The sequence below is a fragment of the Staurois parvus genome, unplaced genomic scaffold (genome assembly GCF_062004578.1).
Source record: "Staurois parvus isolate SC_StPar_1 unplaced genomic scaffold, SC_StPar_1.0 ptg003683l, whole genome shotgun sequence".
Classification (NCBI taxonomy): Eukaryota; Metazoa; Chordata; class Amphibia; order Anura; family Ranidae; genus Staurois; species Staurois parvus.
In genome coordinates, this window is record NW_028321479.1 from 26,374 (window position 1) to 45,680 (window position 19,307).

At 45.7% G+C, this 19,307-nt stretch overlaps 1 protein-coding gene across 1 annotated transcript in view; it reads left to right on the forward strand.

Moving 5' to 3' along the window:
- Positions 1–19,307, forward strand: part of LOC149427525 (uncharacterized) — a 72,331-nt gene that overhangs the window by 25,200 nt on the left and 27,824 nt on the right. Inside the window, exons 2-3 of the mRNA XM_089667936.1 lie at positions 18,309–18,408; positions 18,560–18,616. Coding sequence (XP_089524062.1) covers positions 18,309–18,408; positions 18,560–18,616 — 157 coding nt within the window. The remainder of the gene's footprint in view (positions 1–18,308; positions 18,409–18,559; positions 18,617–19,307) is intronic.

Consider the following 19,307-nt stretch of genomic DNA (forward strand, 5'->3'; position numbering starts at 1 on the left):
GTACAGTGTGCGGCCTGTGTAGTAGACCTGAAAATACATGCCCGCTTGTAGTGGCAGGGCCTTGGCTACATGTCAGTGTCTGTTTATAGACAGGCTTATCTTTGTGCTGCAGTGCCTGTTTCCAGGCCTAGCTCTCAGGTGGCAGATACATTTCTGTAATGATTAGCTAGTTGTCTGCTGTTTATATTGCATGCTCAGTATGTCATAAGAGTGGGAATTAACTCAAAGTATACATCAACACAAATTTTTTTTATTTCTGTCTGAGTCCCCAGTAGGAAGATTAACCCATACTTTTTGGCCCTAGTTAGCATTTTTGTCTCCGTATAGAAAATTGTACATTTGAGGTGAGGGGACATCATTTTAGTTGGGGGGGATGATTATGTATGTGTTCTGGTGACAGCTGTCTAAGAGGGGATTTGCCCTCTGTATGGTGTATTCTCTTGCCAGATCACTGCAGAGTCTTCTAAGCGCTTTATAACCGTGTTAGGCATATGTGGCAGCCTTAAAGTGATTCTAGAGGTTATTTTCCCAAGTCGTCTTCCAGGACAGCCCATGAGACTTAGAGCTCCTCCCATGGGACAGGAAACACATTACCCCACACAGATTAAAAGGCAGTCCTCCAGGCCCTAACCTCAGTTATTAGCGTTTCCTCTGGACAGGGGTAACATGTTTCTTTGAACTGTTTGGAAAAGTTCTCCCTAGGGATGACTGGAAGCTCTGTCGGGGGGGGGGGGGGGGGGACTTATCCAGGAAATTCTTGTCTTGCCCTGCAGAGCAATCCCCTCCATATAGTAATTACAATGGAAGAAGCTTGCACAGTCTTTGACTTTCCAGGGGCCAGGGAGGATTGGACTGGCGTTTTGGCATGCCTTTTTGCCAGTTTTTTCCCTTATGCCGGAGGAGGAATGGGGGCCGCAATCAGAAGCAGTTGAAGGGCTTCGCTGTGCCGGCCTGGGCTTCCGCCTCATACAGCGGTGGGCCAATGCTTCTGTGCTCCATACTTGCCCCAGATGTGCAGTGGCATTTCTGGGAGGCGAGTGACTTCATCGCCGAGAGACACTGGTTCCATTCCATTCCTCCAGGCGTAAGGGAGACTGAAGGGTGGCTGGTGCGGGCGGTCTTCAGTGGCAGAATTGGCTGATTTAGAAGACCGGAACCTATGGATCCTCCCGCAGCTCCTGTTTTTAGGCAGTTGATCCCGGTAATGCAGGTACCAGCTCCTCACAGGTATTTACAGTGGGGAGGGCTCCTGGATGTACACCTGTGTGGTTTTCTTCACCTGTCATGTGCAGCTCCTGGGGTGGAGGGCTGTTTTGTTTTACTGACTGTCCACTTTTTTTCTTCTCTCAAGAACACGGGGTGTGTTTTCCTAGTTGGATAGAGCCCGAGGGTCTTCTTCTTTTTTTTTTTTTTTTTTTTTTTTTTCTGTCATTATTTACAGACTAAAGCTGGGGACAAAGGTCCAGACCCTGGCTCCAAGAAAGGAAATGTGCTGTTTTGTGTGGCCAAACTGGGATCTGCCTGGAATAAGCCCTTATGCTGCCCTTGTATTAATAGTCTTGTAAAGGAAGACTCTACTTCAGCGTGTGTAAAATTGCTGTCATAAATCAAAAATGAACTTGTAACTGTGTTCAGCTCCTTTTAAGACCTTTTTGTATTAGAAGTCCTACCCCACCTCTGCAGCCCCTGGACAAACCAGGCCTTTCCATAGCCAAGACCCCCTCACCCATAGAAGTGAAGGTATCAAAGGGCTTCTGGGATACTTTCTTCACCCTCGACTGGGAACGGAGAAAAGGGGAATTCTTCAGAAGAGGGGTATGGGTCCATTTACTAGGTTTTCTATGTACAAGCTCTCAGATGAAGTGGATGAGTTGTTTAAGGCCATTTTACAAGACTTTAGAAATAGACAAGATCCAGCTCTCTAGACATGACTTAATGTATGAAGGTCTGCAGAGCAAAAAGTGCAGGGTTTTTCCTGTTCATCAATCTCTGAGGCTATTGAGTTGAAATGGAAGAGTCGGTGCGCAAGCCTTTCTTTTCCAATACTCTTAAAAGGAAGCTTCCCTATTATTATTATTATTATTATTATTATTATTATTATTATTATTCTACAGTATTTATATAGCGCCAGAAGGTTTGCTCAGCGCTGTACATTATAGTGGGGGACAGAACATGAGACAATACAGTAACAAAAAATACACGAGGGGTTCGAGGGCCCTGCTCTTTCGAGCTTACAATCTAGGAGGGAGGGGATAGTAGTACAGGAGGAAGTGGCTGTGGGGGATGGAGTGGTAGGAGTGGAGGAGATCTGCTGTTAAGTGAGGGTGGGGTAGGCTTCCCTGAAGAGATGGGTTTTCAGGGTTGCGCCTAAAGGTGAGGGTAGGTGACAGTCTGATGGATTGGGGTAGTGAGTTCCAGAGGATGGGGGAAGTCCTGCGGTCGGGCATGGGAGGAGGAGACCAGGGAGCTAGAAAGTAGGAGGTCTTGTGAGGAGCGAAGAGTACAGGTTGGGTGGTATTTGGGTATCAGGTCGGTGAGGTAGTTTGAGGCAGCGTTATGGATGGCTGTGTACGTCAGTGTTAGTATTTTGAATTTAATGCGTTGGGCAATCAGAAGCCAGTGGAGGGAATGACAGAGTGGGGTGGCAGAAGCGGAGTGGTTGGTAAGGTGGACGAGTCTGGCCGCTGAGTTCAGGATAGACTGAAGCGGGGATAGCCTGTGTTGGGGTAGGCCAGTGAGAAGGGAGTTGCAGTAGTCCAGACGTGAGATAATGAAGGAGTGAATGAGTTTAGTAGTGTCTGGGGTTAGGAACGTACGTATTTTTGAGATGTTGCGGAGGTGGAGCCTGTATGAGTTTGCCAGCGATTGGACATGGTGTTGGAAGGACAGGTTTGAGTCTAGAATGACACCTAGGACTTTGGCTTGCGGAGTGGGACTGATGGTGGCGTTGGTCGTGATGGAGAGGATGGGGGGGGGGGGGCGCGGGCTGGGGGGAAAATTAGCTCAGTTTTGGAAAGGTTCAATTTGAGGAAATGGAGCAACATCCAGTCTGATACGTCGTTCAGTAGGTGGGCGGAGACTGAAGGGGTGAGGTGGGGGATGGAGAGGTAAATTTGCGTTTCATCGGCGTAGGGGTGATAGTTGAAGCCGTGGGAGTGTATCAGTTTGCCGAGGGAGGAGTTGTAGATGAAGAAGAGAGAGGGCTTGAGGACAGAGCCTTGGGGGACCCCAACAGAGAGGGGGGAGGTGGTAGCGTTATAGGTAACGCTGAAGAAGCGTTGGGATAGATAGGAGAGCCAGGAGAGAGCAGAGTCTCTGATGCCAAGGGATCAGAGCCAGGAGAGAGCGGCGTCAGACCCCAGCCCTTCTCACCAAACTCGTGACCGAAGGACTAGCCGATCTAAAACCGCGATGTCACGTGTGTAACAATGCCACACCCAGCTGCACCCTGCACAACGATTTTCCAGCTAATTGGACCACAATCAATGTACCGGCAGCCTGAGAGATTGTTACTGGGTCAGGTTAATTTACGCAATTAACCCTTCACACTGCCACCACCTCCTTTTTGTACAGAGAAAGCTGATATTGCCGAGTTTCTTCTAAAACACTATAATGGTTGAGATAATCGTCTGCATAATATGGTCACCGCAGGCCGATTATGCAGAGGGTTAAACACACACAGTAGCGTATCTTTAGAGGCAGGAATTTGTAAATTGCAATACAGAGCTACAGAAACAGGTCAACACTTTCAGAAGGAAAGATTTATTACTAAAAGATCAAAGGGGTGCAATAAAAATATTTACAGAAAAAGATGTAACTGATATATATCATACAGAGACCAACAGCACAGCAAAGAGATATCAGAGAGAGGTGAAAGGGTTAAGGTACTTGCCAAAGTCCTGGGTTAGCAGATCCAAGTTTCAGAGCAAAAGGGCACGGGTCTCCCCAGGTGGTATTGATGTTAAAATGAGGAAGCCTTTTGAGGAAGGCTTTGAGCATCCTTGGGAAAAAAATCCTATATTAGCTGCACCTTTTTGTTAAAGGATTCAAAGAAATCCGACCTGTCATTCGAGGACATGGGAGTCCTTAGGGACCCTATAGACAAGAAAGGAGATGCCTTTTTTAAAAGAGCCTTGGAGTCTACGGTAAATATTTTCAGGGCAGCCCTTGCTTCAATCTGTGTAGCCAGGAATTTGGATTTTTGGCTTTCCCAACTTAGGTCCCACTTAGCTGGGGGTACGTTGAGGGAGGAGATTTTAATTTCTTTCTCTATGCTTTTGAAGGCGGTGGCCTTTTTGGGCAATTCTTCCGTGGAGGCAGTAAGAATGACTGCTAGATCTTCAGCCCTGCTGAATTCGGCTAGGTAGTCTCTTTAGCTGAAGACCTGGTTCGGGGATTCGGCCCCTAAGGCTCGTTTTATGCGCTTTGCCTTTTTCAGGAGACAATCTGTTTGGACTTGGATTGCAAGAAGCTTTAGAGTGCACGGCTGATAAGAAAAAGGACTTCTCAGAAAAAGACACCTGGTTTCAGAAAGCTTTTTCAAGGCCCGCAGGGCAGACTTCCAGCTGACCACAGTAAGGAGGCTAGACCAAAGAAGCATTGGTTAGGCCACAAAAATAGGGGCAAGACAGGAATCCTGATCAATTCTCACCCCTCCCCCAAATCCCAATGACCCCTTCCTCCTGGGGGGGGGTGATTGGGGGCCTTCCTCCCAACATCGCCTCCAGTCCTTTCGTTTTTCGCCTGATAGCTCAGGGTTACAGGTTGGGGTTCGACTCATTGCCCCCTCAAAGATTTTTGATCTACCTTTTGGATCGAGCTAGCAAGGGCACTGTGTCTGCAATTTTTATTCTCACGTTTTTGTGGTGAAAAAACCCTCAGGCAATTTCCATCTGATTCTGAATTTACGACCTCCCAACAGATCGATTTTAAAATACAAGCACTTTTGTATGGAATCGATATTCTCGCTCAGGTTTATCTTGCGTCGGGTGTTTTTTATGGTGTCCCTGGATCTGAAGGATTCTTACCTTCACATACCCATCAATGCCTCTTTTCAGAAGTACTTGAGAGTGGCTGTAAACTTGGGGAAAAGGTTCAGCATGTGCAGTGCAGGGCGCTCTCTTTTGGACTATCCTCTGCTCCAATGATATTCTCCAAGGTCCTGGGAGAAGCTCTGGCTCCACTGAGGCTGAAAGGCATTTTGGTTGTTCCTTATTTAGACGACCTCCTATTGGCTGCGTCTTCCGAGCAGCAGTTGTGGAAGGATCTCGAGGTTACACAGACCACCTACAATTGCTGGGCTGGATGATCGGTTGGGAAAAATCGAACCTGATTCCATCTCAGTTGCTAAAGTTCCTCGGGTGCATAATAGATTTGAGGTTTCAAAAAGTGTTTCTCCCCGTAGACAAACAGTACAGGGTCCGCTTCCAAGTAGCCCAGCTGCAATCAAATCTCCCGGTTTTCCTGAGGAAGATCTCAGAGGTTGTAGGTCTCATGACAGCATGTTTTCCAGCAGCTCCTTGGAGCACTTTCTGCTCAAGACCTGGGATGGGACAAGGGGCAGCCTAGAGAACAAGGTTCTCCTTTCTTAGAGTCAAGCAGTCCCTTTGACGGTGGTGAACGGAAGCTTCTCTCACTAGGGGTCTAGATTAAATCTGGCCGATCTCCCTGAGGATGACTACAGATGCCAGCTGTTTGGGTTGGGTGGCGCACATGCAAGACCGTCTGGCCCAGGGCCAGTGGTGAAGGACCGAGGCCAGGTTTTCCTCCAACCAAAGAGCTCTTGGCTGTGGAAAGGGCTATTCTTGAATTTTGAGGTCAGTTAAAAGGTCATCATCTGCAAGTCCTCTCAAACAACTGCACTACAGTGGCTTATATCAACAAACTGAGTCACCAGAAGTCCACAATTACAGGCGATTGCGAAGAAATTGGTTTGGGCAGAAGCCAGCTTAGCCTCAATCTTGGCAGTGCACCTAAAGGGCTCTCAGAATGTGTTAGCGGATTTCTTCAGCCGTCAGGCAGTGTGCCAAGAGGAATGGGCTCTCACCGAGGAGGCTTTCTCCTGGCTCACAAGTGCGTGGAGCCAGCTAGAAATAGACCTTTTTGCCTCTCAAGCAAATACAAAGGTTCTGAAATTCTTATCCATGGATCCGGGGTACATGGTGGTAGCCATAGATGCTCTGGCGATTCCATGGCCTTACAGTCTTGCTTATGCCTTCCCACCATCAAGATCATTCCAATAGTTTTACAGAAGTTTCAACTAGAGAAATTGGATCTCGTTCTGATAGCTCCATATTGGCCAAAATATCCTTTTTTTGCTCTTCTGAAATCCTTGGCAGTTGGTCCTCCTCCTGTATTTCTTCCGAAGAAAAAAGACCTCTTATCCCAGGGTCCTGTTCATTGTCCAGGCTTGGACACATTAAATGTTTCAACGTGATATCTGAGGAGCAGTTATTAAAACAGGAGGGGTTTTTGGATAGAGTGGTACAGACATTAGTTAACTGCCGAAAGCAGGTTACCAGGGCTATCTATTTCAAAGTATGGAAGAAGTTTAATTCTTGGTTAGTTGAACAAAAACATTCTGGAGCCTGAATTCAAACAATCCTGGAGTTTTTCCAAGAGGGTATAGACAAAGGGTTATCACTCAGCACCATTAAATTACAAGCAGCAGGTTTAGGAGTTTTTTTTTTTTCTTCTAAGTTCCCCTCCTGGAAGATACTATAATTTCTTGCTTCTTTAAATCAGTGGCCAGAATAAGACCTCCACTGTTGAAGTCTTGTCTTTCCTGGGACCTTTCGCTAGTCTTGCAAGTATTGACGTCCAGTCCTTTTGAGCCTTTGGAGCAGGCATCCGTTAAACTTGCTACTCGGAAGACGGTATTTTTAGTGTCCATTACCACGGCATGTAGGATTGGTAAACTACAATCTCTATCAATCAAAGAACCATTCTTTTTGATTTTTGATGACAGGATAGTTCTCAGGACGGATCCTGGTTTTTTGCCTAAAGTAGCCATGTCTTTTCATAGGTTGCAGGATATTGTTCTACCCTCCTTTTTTGTATCTCCCCCCTCAAATGAAAATGAAAAGAAGTTCGGTTTGCTTTGTCAGGAGTTGTCTCTTACTTGTGTCTGTCTAGACAATTCAGAGAGTCTGATGCTCTATTTGCCTTTTCCAGCAAACCACGAGTGTTTCAGGCCTCTAAGCCATCTATTGCCAGATGGATCAAACAGGCTATTTCACTCTACCAGTTTAAGGACCAGTCAGTATCTTTTCATTAATGCACATTCTGCTAGGGCCTTATTTACTTCTTGGGCAGAGAGAGCTGGTGCCTCCCCCAGATCAAATATGTAAGGTAGCAACCTGGTCGAGTTTCTCCACCTTTTATCAGGCACTACCGTTTTTGGATCTCTTGAGCAGTCTAGAGAAGGCTTTTTGGCGTAAGGTCCTCCAGCCAGTGGTCCCACCCTAAGCTGTTAAGTTATTGCTTATTCTTGTGGGCTGCCCTGGAAGACAACTTGGGAAAACATGAGTTAGACTTAACGGTCACTCTATTTTTGGTAGTCTTCCGGGAAAGCCAGATTCCAGCCCCTTGCATTGTTATGCTGTTTTTATGCTATATTTTTCAGTCCCGTCCTTCGGTTCTTGTGGTTATGTGGCTAGGGCCTGGAGGACTGCCTTTTAATCGGTGGGGGCAATGTGTTTCCTGTCCCTTGGGAGGAGCTCCACGTCTTGTGGGCTGTCCTGGAAGACTCCCAGAACTAGAGTTACCGGTAAGTCTAGCTCTGGTGTTTGGTGGGAAAATAAACATGCTACGCTTACCTACTCTGTGCAGTGCTTTTGCACAGAGTGCCTGGATCCTCCTTGGGTCCTCCACAGGCGCTCCTGCTGTCTATCGGGCTCCTCTGCAGCAAGCAGCTTGCTATGCTCTGTGTCCATACACACACACACACACTGAGCCGTGGCTTGGCCCCACCCCCTCTCTCTCCTTATTGGCTGACTGGCTGTGATTGACAGCAGAAACAGCTCCTGTTTGCTGTCTCAGCCAATGAGGAGGCAGGGACCCGGGACAGTTGAGGCTGTTGTTCACATTGCTGGATCATGATGAGGCTCAGGTAAGTTATTGAGGGGGCTGGGGCAATGCTGCACACAGAAGGGTTTTTAACTTCATGCATATAGAGTGCATGAAGGTAAAAAACCTTGAGCCTTTACAACCACTTTAAGCTGGCCATACATAGATTGGAATTTGGCTGGTTCAGCAGGATCTGGCTGAATTTGAATCAATGTATGGGCTCTGTGGTTGAAAAGTCTATCTACCAATCGACTTCCATGCAGAGGCCCTGTTGAAGAAAAATTTGCTTGACAGGCGCTGCAGTCTATAGTCTGCAGCACTGATCAGTGTATTCTGATGGCAGGGAAGTCTTGCCAATGTCAGAATACAAGTGTGTAGATGGTTGTGTGTGTGGTGTTGTGTTTTTTGGAGTCGCAATGCGCATGCCACGGTGATCTCACCGGCTGCCAAATATATGTATATCTCCTAAGTCAGTGGTTCTCAACCTTCCTAATGCCGTGACCCTTTAATACAGTTCCTCATGTTATGGTGACCCCCAACCATAAAATTATTTACCCAGTAATTATAATTCATGAGTGTCGTTTTACCTCCAATACTGCTGCTTTCAACACAGTAGCTGCTTTCAACACAGCAGCTGCTTTCTACACAGTAGCTGCTCTTTACACATCGGAAATGTGTTTTCTGATGGTCTTAGGGGACCCCTGTGAAAGGGTCGTTCAACCCCCAAAGGGGTCGCGACCCACAGGTTGAGAACCACTGTCCTAAGTGATGTATGTTTAGGAGATAATCATTTTGTCTACAGGTAAACGTTATTATAACCTTACCTGTAGGTAAAAGCGACCAAGTGGACTTTAACCCCTTGCCAGGGAAAGCCAGCTCTTTAAAGCGGTAGTAATGCCCCTATTTTTCTTTAAGCCAGCTCTTACTGCAGAAGTACCCCCCCCCCCCCAATCCTTGGCCATTCCCCAAACACCGTGTATTCTGTAAGTGCTTTGCAGAATACATGGCAGATTGTGAATGGCCAAGGGGAGATTGTGGAGCGGATAAACACTAGCACATCTGTGTGTGACAACGGGAGCAGGCCAGAAGTACAGCAGAAGTCCAGCCTGTGTGCCTGGCTGCCCCCTCAGATACAAAGGAATGAGTGTAGACAGGAAGTTTGATATTTTGCAGGATCATCAGGTGAAAGATAATGCATCCACCTCATCGGAGGCCTGGAAAGTTGCAAAGTGTGGTGTGTGGTTTTTTTTTTTTAAATATTTTTGTTTGTGTTTAGATATACCTTAACCACTTGCCCTCCCAGAGGATTTACCCCCCTTCCTGACCAGGCCATTTTTTTTGTTATGGCGCTGCGTTACTTTGGCAATTGTGTGGTCATGCAACACTGCTCCCAAATTAAATTTACATCTTTTTTTTTTTCCCCCAACAAATAGAGCTTTCTTTTGGTGCTATTTGATCACCTGTGCTTTTTATTTTTTGCGCTATAGGAAAAAAAACATTTTTAGTAAAAAATATTTTTTGACTTTTTGCTATTAAACATGTCCAGTAAAAAAAATTTAAATCAAATTAGGCCAAAATGTATTCTGCTACATGTGTTTGCTAAAAAAAAAAAAAAAAAAAAAAAAAAAAAAAAAAAATCCCAATACGTGTAAATTGGTTTACGTGAAAGCTATAGCGTTAAAATTAAAAAAAAGTGTGTTCATTCAATCACCATTTTGTAATTTTTGCTAGTAATGGCGGCGATCAGCGACTTATAGCGGGACTGCGGCGGGCATTCTAACACTGGGGGGAACTGGCTTGGTGTCACTGACATCCCCAGTGACACCAAAACAGTGATCAGTGCTAATAAAAAGCACTAACACTGTGCTAATGGCACTGGGCGGGAAGGGGTTAACATCTGGGGCGATCAAAGGGTTAACTGCTGTTTTACTGTAAACTGTGTGCGGTTCACTGTAAGCACACTGCTTTGCATGGCTCTGTTTACTTACAGTTCTCTCCTGCTGTCGATAATGCTATGATCACCGGGTACCAGCGAGTAATCACTGGTCGTGATTGACAGCCGAGGCCGCAAATAGCAGGGCGGATAGGGCATATGTGTGTACATTGTATATATAATACTATAAAACATAGTACAACCGGCTTGGTCTTCATGATTGAAGCCATTAGGTAAAACTGAACCAAGACATCTGCGTTTGGTAGAACATCTTGCCGTCTTGTTATCATACCACTGATCAGCTTGTAGGCATGCAATTTGCCCTGTTTGTATTCATTTGGCAAGGTAGTAACCTGAAAAAACAAACACACTGTTAAACATGGCCCAATTGTCCTTTTGTAAACATGAGGTTGTATTCTTTCATCCACAGAGATGAGCAGAGGGGTAGGTGCTGTAGTCCTGTCCTGGGTAACAACACTGCTCCTTTTATAGATGCAGGACATTGAAGGAGTCACCCTAGGACAAGACGTTTTACTGGTAGGGTCATCGGGGAAAAAACAGGTGCAACCACCACATCTAAGGACTGGTGTCTGCATTGTATTACATTTTAGATTTTGGGTTTAGATATTCCTGGTGTTTTATCTACTGATGTGCCCATTAATGAACTTCCCAACACCCCTTTTTATAGGTTGATTTTATTGCATGACTGCTCTTGTATCCATCCTCCTTGTTGAGATGTAGGCTAATGTTTACTAGTACCAACCTGCCAGTTGTGATCTCCACTCTTATACAGACTATACTACTAGTTGTCTAGCATCCCCGTGTCATCCCCGCCATGCTTCAGTGCTGCTGGGGATCTGTCTCTGCCTATGTTTAGCCTGTGTCAGAAGATTATAAATATGTCTTCACCGTGATAGACACGACATACTGCTGCTATATGCAGACTCCTCCAGACAGAAAAGGGTTTTTTTTTTTTTGGCAGACACTAACATCATCTTCCATATTGTGGTTCACTAGATGGAGAAAGGTGTATTGTGACAGGTTTCTGGCCTATAAGGGGTTAAGATTTGCCTGCCTTGGGGTGTTTAAGGGAGGGTGATGTTTACATCCAGTACTGGGCTGAGGAATTAAAGTGCTCCAATGACACAAGGGAGGGAGGGGGCTGTTAGTGGTGGGGGAGGTGCGGACTTGGGAGGAAGCCTTGGGCCCAGGGGGTCTGCTAACAGTCTGAGGGAGTATAGGATCTTGTTATTGCATAAGAAGCTTGAACTGTGTTTTCACAGAACAATACTTGTGTGAAGGCCTAAAATCCAGCCTTCCTAGTCACTTTCTGCTGCTCCCCTGTTCTTCTCACCCAGAGGTGGCAGTAAACAATGGTAGAATCCAGGCCCTGCTGTACTGAGAGATTAACTCTTTGCAGCCAAGTCTTCAGATTTCTTAAAGGGATAGTTTACCCTTTGTTTCATTTTTTTGGTGGATGCTGGAGAGTTAAACCACCTGCAAGTTTCTTTGTCTCCTGTGCGCTATTTTGGTTGGATCTCTCAGCCCTTGAGCTCCTTAATGAATTTTTATTTCCTATAAAATGTTAAATGCAACAGGAGATGCTAGAACAGAAGGGTTGGGGGTGAGGCAGAAACATGACCCTAGCGTATGTGGGCGCCCAGTATTTGTATGTTTGAGGGATAGGAACCTTATGCTAGGTACACATAATCTAGAGGTCGCCATATGGTTAGCACTTCTACCTGGCAGTACTAAGGTCGTTGGTTCCAATCCCAACCACGGCACCACCTGCCTGGAGTTTGCATGTTCTCCCTGTGCCTGCATGGGTTTCCTCCGGGTAATCCGGTTTCCTCCCACACTCCAAAGACATGCTGGTAGGTTAATTGGCTCCTGTCTAAATTGTCCCTAGTATGTCTATGTATGAATATGAGTTAAGGACCTTAGATTGTACACCCCTTGAAGGTTAGGGACCGATGTGAATGAGAGGTATGTGTGTATATAGATGTATGTATGTATAGATAGATAGATATGTGTGTGTATATATCTATCGCTGAATAACTTGACAGCGCTATATAAATATAAGTACCTGAAAGAAATACTAACTATGTTAGTGCAGTGATCTCCCCCGCCAAGGTATTGTTTGACAAGGGGACCCCCCACCCAAAAGCCGGACACACTGATCAGCACTCGTAGCCATTGGCTAGCAGCGCTGATCGATGTTGGTTTTCCAGCATGCCCGTTTGACAGAAGATGTGCATCAGACCAGCTTTTGTTGGATAGGCTGCTGTACTCATTTGTTGAATGTCGGCCTGCTTCTGTTAAACCGTCCGATATTCAGCCCACGTTTACTAGTCTTTAGATTGCAAGCTCCTACACTAGGCAGGGACTGATGTGAAGGAATAGTGCCACGTAAATTGTCAGCATTATATAAATGTCTGTATAAGTTTATAACCCCTCAGATCAAATAAATGCAGCTGTCATCACTTGTTTACAATTTACATACCTACTGCAAGAAGAGTTGCTGTACTTTTCCAGCAGCTGGTTTGTTCAAAAGGCTTCTGCTTCACTGCTCACTGGCTTTTGCAGGTATGTGATAGGTCAGATGGTCCGTATACCTTTTTGCCTCCCCCAACCATACACTGTGGTTCCTCCTGGCTCATACATACTATTGTGATATAGAAGCCAATGGGAGAAACCATGGCATGCAGGGGGAGGACAGGTATTCCACACATCTGGAAATGTGTAAAATACCTGCAATGGCCTGCAAGCAGCAAAGAGGTGGTATGTCAACCAATGGGCTGCCAGAAAGGCAAGTACAGGGTCTCTTCTTTAGCAGTTATGTGATTCTTTACAAGTATACAGGACATTTTAATGTCCTTCAGGTACAGGAAAGCATGCCATAGCCCAGTAGTGTGGATTGAGCCTAGGAGCTCATCCACACAACATAATAAGCACAGTGCAATGCATTCTGGTGCCATTTATTTTGCATTGCAACCCAGGGCATCTGCAGCAATGGCTGCTGTGGTTAAAAAGTTAGAGCATGTGTGATTAATTAAACTAAATGAGCTGCGGTGATTGCACCACAATGTGCAATGAAGAACTGCAACACAGGCCTTTTAGGCATGGCTTTTCCTGTCATGTCTGTATGGTAATTTGGCACTTCTAATGGTGACAGCTTATCTTAGTAGATGAAAGACCCAAGATGAACATAAATCTTATTCCAGAATAACTGCATATTGCTTTTTTTTTTTTTCTTTTTTTTTTTCTTTTAAATCTGTGTAGCATCATAAAAACTTAAACCACATCAATACCAAACAGTTTCACCCCCTTCCTGCCCAGGTCAATTTTCAGATTTCAGCGATGTTACATCTTTGGATGACAATTACTGAGTCACGCAACACTGCACCCAAATTACATTTTTTGGCCCTCTCCTACATGTACAAATCAGCTGTGGGGTTTTTTTTTTTTTTTTTTGTGGTAGAAAATGACTTAACCCCCAAACATTTTTATATATACGATGGGTGTTCAAGTCAAACCGGGACTTTTGAGTTTATATAATAGAACAAATTTCAAGAAATGAAAACTGCATTTATTTTTCGACATACTCCCCTGGATTTTATACACTTATCCCAGTGTTCAGAGGAGAAGTACAGCTAAAGCTCATTTGGCTGTACTTCTCTGGATCACAGGAGTTCAGTTCGTTCTGCACTTCTGTGACCCGTTTTAGCCAACAGTGGGCTGAAGCCTGCTGTCAGCTGACGACACTCAGCCGGTTCAGGCTGAGGAAAGATCCCAACTTCAGAGTTGGGATGCACCCCAGAGTGGAGTGGCACCTGTCTCAGCCTCTCAGTGAGCCACTGAGAGCCTGAGCCAGCTACTCCCTCCCCCTCCACAGCCCAGCGCTCCAGTAAGCGCTGAGGACGGGGGGCATAGCAGACAGCTGTGACTGACATTCACTGCTCAAAGCGGCTTTGAGAACTCAGTGATCAGCAGTCATGTGATTGCTGGGTTCTCACACTTGAAGCTGGCGGGGAACAGATGCAGCATCGGACTGATGCTGCATCCACGTAAGTATAAATGGGTGGAGGGGGGGGTCCCACACTTCTCGTTTTAAAGTGTTCCTAAACCCAGGACCCTGCATTCACTATATATGGTCTCCCACAGTACACAGAACATGGAAATGCAATTATTTTAGTAAACATAAACTGCTAAATACCTTTTCTCATCCACAGAGCAGTCTTGTGACTTCTATTGGTGTCCAGCCGAGCACATGTTAAAGCTTGTAGGAGGAGTTTTCATTCTTCTCTAGGAAGATGCAGAACCTCTGACCTCTGTCGGGACAGTGCTGATTGGCCCTGTGCTGATCACATGCACTCTAGCAATACACACCAAAATGAGCATGTGCAGAGTGACTCAACATGATATGTCTCATAAGGAGATAAGAGGGGGGCACTGGATGAAGGGGAGGATCAGAGAAGTCGGGATCAAACTGTCTTTTTACACAATACGAAGGATTAACCCCTTAGGTTCCACATTGAGTATAACAATCATGCTTTACTGCATACACAGACTGATGTTGTTGTGGGTTTAATACGTTAATGCCTGGAAAGTTTCGGCATAGAAAGATTTGTTAGTATGCCTGAACCATCTTAAGACAGCCTGCTTCACTTCGTCATCATTGTGTTCACTGTTCCCACAGAAAGATTTCACAACAGGTTATGTGTCAATTATCCAGGATCAGGCGTTCCACACACTGAATGTTCATAGGAATGACTGCTGTGGGCTAAGAACCACCACGGCCGGGATTGTCAATGACTGATGTGCAGCCATCTTTGAAACATTTATACCTTTTCAAATGTCTTATTGCAGTTGAGCATCTAATCATTGTACTGTGCCTGAAGTCTTCTGTAGATATCTGCGGGTTTTATACCTTTTGTTCATGAGAAACTTCATTATCGTCTCTGGACTGGCCCACAACATGAGTGCCGCCTTTCAGTAATGGGACTTGCCACTTACTACTGCATATAGTACTGCCACGCTGGAATCCTTTTTTTTTTTTTTTTTACATGTAAAATGAAGTATGTATGTAATGTGTGTGTATATATATTTCATTACGCTGTATTGGGGCACCCCTCTAAATCATTGGATTCAGGTTCCAATCACCTCCATGGCCACAGGTGTATAAAATCAAGCCCCTAGGCATGCAAACTGCTTCTACAAACATTTGTGAAAGAATGGGTCGCTCTCAGAAGCTCAGTGAATTCAAGCGTGGTCCCGTGATAGGTTGCCACCTGTGCAATAAGTCCATCCGTAAAATTTCCTTGCTACAAAATATTCCATAGTCAACTGTTAGTGGTATTATAACAAAGTGGAAGCAACTGGGAACAACAGCAACGAAGTGGTAGGCCACGTAAAATGGCTGAGCGGGGTCAGCACATGCTGAAGCGCACAGTGCGCAGATGTTGCCAACTGTCTGCAGAGTCAATAGCTAAAGATCTCCAAACTTTGTGTGGCCTTCTGATTAGAGAGGTTCATGGAATGGGTTTCCATGGCCGAGCAGCTGCACCCAAGCTTTACATCACCAAGTGCAATGCAAAGCGTCGGATGCAGTGACATAAAGCATGCCGCCACTGGACTCTAGAGCAGTGGAGACGTGTTCTCTGGATTGGCGAACCACGCTTCTCTGTTTGGCAATCCGATGGACGTCTGGGTTTGGCTGTTGCCAGGAGAACAGTACTTGCCTGGCTGCATTGTGCCAAATGTAAAGTTTTTGGTGGGGGGGGGGGGGGGGGATTTGGTGTGGGGTTGCGTTTCAGGGGTTGGGCTTGGCCCCCTAGATCCAGTGAAAGGAGCTCTTAAGGCGTAAGCATACCAAGGCATTTTGGACAATTTCATGCTCCCAACTTTGTGGGAACAGTTTGGGGATGGCCCCTTCCTGTTCCAACATGACTGCACACCAGTGCACAAAGCAGGTCCATAAAGACATGGATGAGCAAGTTTGGGGTGGAGGAACTTTACTGGCCTTCACAGTGTCCTGACCTCAAGTCGATTAGAACACCTTTGGGATGAATTAGAGCGGAGACTGCGAGCCAGTCCTTCTCGTCCAACATCCGTGCCTTACCTCACAAATGACCAACTCAAAATTGAACCCTACGGACTAAGACTGGGATGCTATTAAAGTTCATGTGTGTGTGTAAAGGTTGGCGGCCCAATACTTTTGGCAATATAGTGTGTGTTTGTTGCTAACACAGCTGGCTTGGGAAGGCTGCTTTCTAAGCAGGTTGGGAACAGAAGCGCTGCAAAAGAGAAAAGGGATGGGGAGAGAGATGCCAAGCTGCCAATAGTGTAGCAAAGTTTATTAAATGGAAAAGGGTATAAAATACAATAATTATTCACTCAGACATCGCCGTTAATGAGCACTGAATCAAGCTCCAAATGGAGACTTCAGTCCAGAGTCCAGTCCACCTCAGTGCCACTGTCAGGAATATTGTGATGCTGAAGCAGGGATCCTAGCAAGCTGCTGGGGAGCCCCGCTGGAGGTCAGAACTGTCCAAGGAGCTGTCAAACGTCCAGGGTGCTGTGACCAGTCAGAACGTGTTTCGAAGGTAAAAATCACACTGCCTTCATCAGCCTGCTGAAGGATGTGTGGTTTGGCCTACACTGGATTAGAGTGCACTGTAAGGGATTGGCTGAGGTACAGCGTCTCTTAAGAGTTACCTCTTTAAGCAAAGGGACAAGGCCTCAGGGCAGCAGATGTTAGGGACAGACTTTAGTCCTGACTCTTCATCCAGCTAAGTGTTGGGGTCTGGTAACTGTTGGTGCTCTATAAAGCAGTCAGTAAGGCCTGCAGGCTGTATTAGAGCTATAGGGTAGCTGGTTGGTAGCTCCTAACTGCTCAGTCTCTAGTGGTGGTAACAAGTAGTGGCTACAAGACCCTCTCACCAGACACGGCAGCAGTGATCCCTCTGATCAGGTGTCCGCTCACTGTGGTAGGCGGCAGCACAAAAGGTCTGTACCCCTGCAGCAGCTTCATCCCTCCATACTCTGGTCATGCTCTAGACTCTGGTAGTACCACACATGGCAGTGGGCTTTCGCTGTCAGATTCTCTTTCCCTAAGAGGGTATCCCCCAGTACAGTCCTCGCACACTCTGCCTGGATAGCACTGAACTGAGGAGAAAACATTTTCCAGAAAAACGTGGTTCTCTACTCCTAGTGGATTGGTCCACTGCTTTTGCTAGCAGAGAGGGGGAAGAGAGTCCACATACATAGTCCTCTCTTGTCACTAAACTCTGGGCTGCTGACTGGAGGAGGAGGGGGGTGAGCAGGGAGCTAGATAACCTGCACCTTACCTCTTCCCTGTTCTTCCTTGGAGACTCCCAAGCCGAAGTTGTGATTCTGCCTATGCTGACATGCATGGGTAGCCAGAGAAGCCTAGATGAAGTGTGTAGGTTTGTTAGCACTTGGAACTATGGGATTTATTTCTAAAGCTGATCAGGGACTTTCTGTGAAGTTGTGTACGCGCTCATTTACTGAAGGCCAGCGGTTGTAAACTTACCGAGTTGTATTGTGTCCTGGACTCTCTAAAGCAATTTAATGTCCTATGTCGGGGTCTGCAACCCAACAATCATGATCCACCTGTCGAACGCAGACAGGTGACTGGTAGATCGTGCCACTTTGCCGACACCAGACTGCTCCTCCCATACATGCAGAGCCACTCCTTTGACAAGCAAAATGAAGGGTAACCTGGAAAGTAGGCGTGCGAGAAGTGGCATTTACTGAAACCCTCTCCCCAGCAGGTGAAAAGGTGAAAGTCTGTTCCTCTCCAAAGTTTCATTATTAAATATTACATATTGATATGGGCTTCATTAAAGTGAATCTTCAGGACCCCCCCATCCTTCTTGTTATGCTCACATTTTTTGGTTTACATTTCCCCCTACTTCGCTTAGGCCTCAGCACAGCATCCTGGAAGGGAGGTCAAATGCCGATCTGTTCCCAAAAGGGGAAAAGTATTTACTAAGAGCTCTGGAAGTGGTGTTATGGGTGAGTACCAGCGGGTGGGAAGTTCTTACAAGGAGGACCTTTCATTTTGCCCATTCAAGGCAAAATGGCAGACTCCTTAAATGGGAGCCACTGCCTTGTTTATCTTGTAAGTTGAATGGAGCCCATAATGGCAAGGCAACAGCTCTAACTACTGCGTGGCCTGTAGGCCGTGTGTGTGTGTGTGTGTGTGTGTGTGTGTGTGTGTGTGTTTACAGTCCATGTTGCTGCAGCCCTTTGTAAGGTTTCTGACACTGTATCTCTCTTGCAGCCAGACTGTTGATCTCCTCATGCAAGAATCAGGATGTCGCTTAGAGCATTCTGCGGCTACCAAGTTCCGCAACCATGTCATGGAAGGAGAGTGGGACAAGGTAATGCTGCTACTGCCACTCCATTTAACCTTTCATAGCAGTTAATGGGTATACAGATCCTAGCTGATGAGACTCCCTGTATATAGGGGATTGTTGGCTGTGGTGAAAAACTTTGGTAACTCACTGAAGCTGTTTGGTTCGATCTTTGCAGGCGGAGAACGATCTTAATGAACTCAAGTCCTTAGTGCACACTCCTCATTCAGTAATGGTAAGTAACCTTTGATAATTTATGGTATTTGTAGCTGGTTAATATTCCTGGTGTTTTCATTTTATTCTTTGGGTATTGGAAACAATACATGCTTTTTGTTTAGCTACCCTGTCACCAATTTAAACATTAGCAGCTGAGGTCTTCCAGAGTTCCAAGTTTGGACCACCTCCCATGGCCATTGTGAAAACACTGCTCAAGCCCATTTAGACTTTAAAGAACTGTAGGCAAAACTTTTTTCCATTTTGGATGGAGCAAGAGAGGGTTATAACACCTGTCCAAACTTTTTTTTTTTTTATTTTTTATTTTTTTTTATACTTTTGCCATGTGCCATTTACATTTACCTTCACTTCCCATCCCATAGCCAAACCGGAAGCGAGAGGAACTCCTGTGAATTTCGGGAATTCCTTGGGGACCCCCAGGTCACCAGAAATAGTGTCTCCATTGGAGGATTTCCCCTCTAGTACTTTTTTTTAGGGGACAACCCAAAACTTGGGATTTTCTTTTTACTTTCACTTTTGATGATAATGGTAAACAAGACAAATGAAGAGGGCAATAATTAATGGGGGCAATAAGAACTGACAGGGGTTCTAATCCCTCTCCACGGTGTCAAAAACGGGGAAAAAAAAAAGTTTTGCCTATAGTTATACTTTAAATTTAATTCCAGACAAAACCTATTTATTGCATTGGGGTG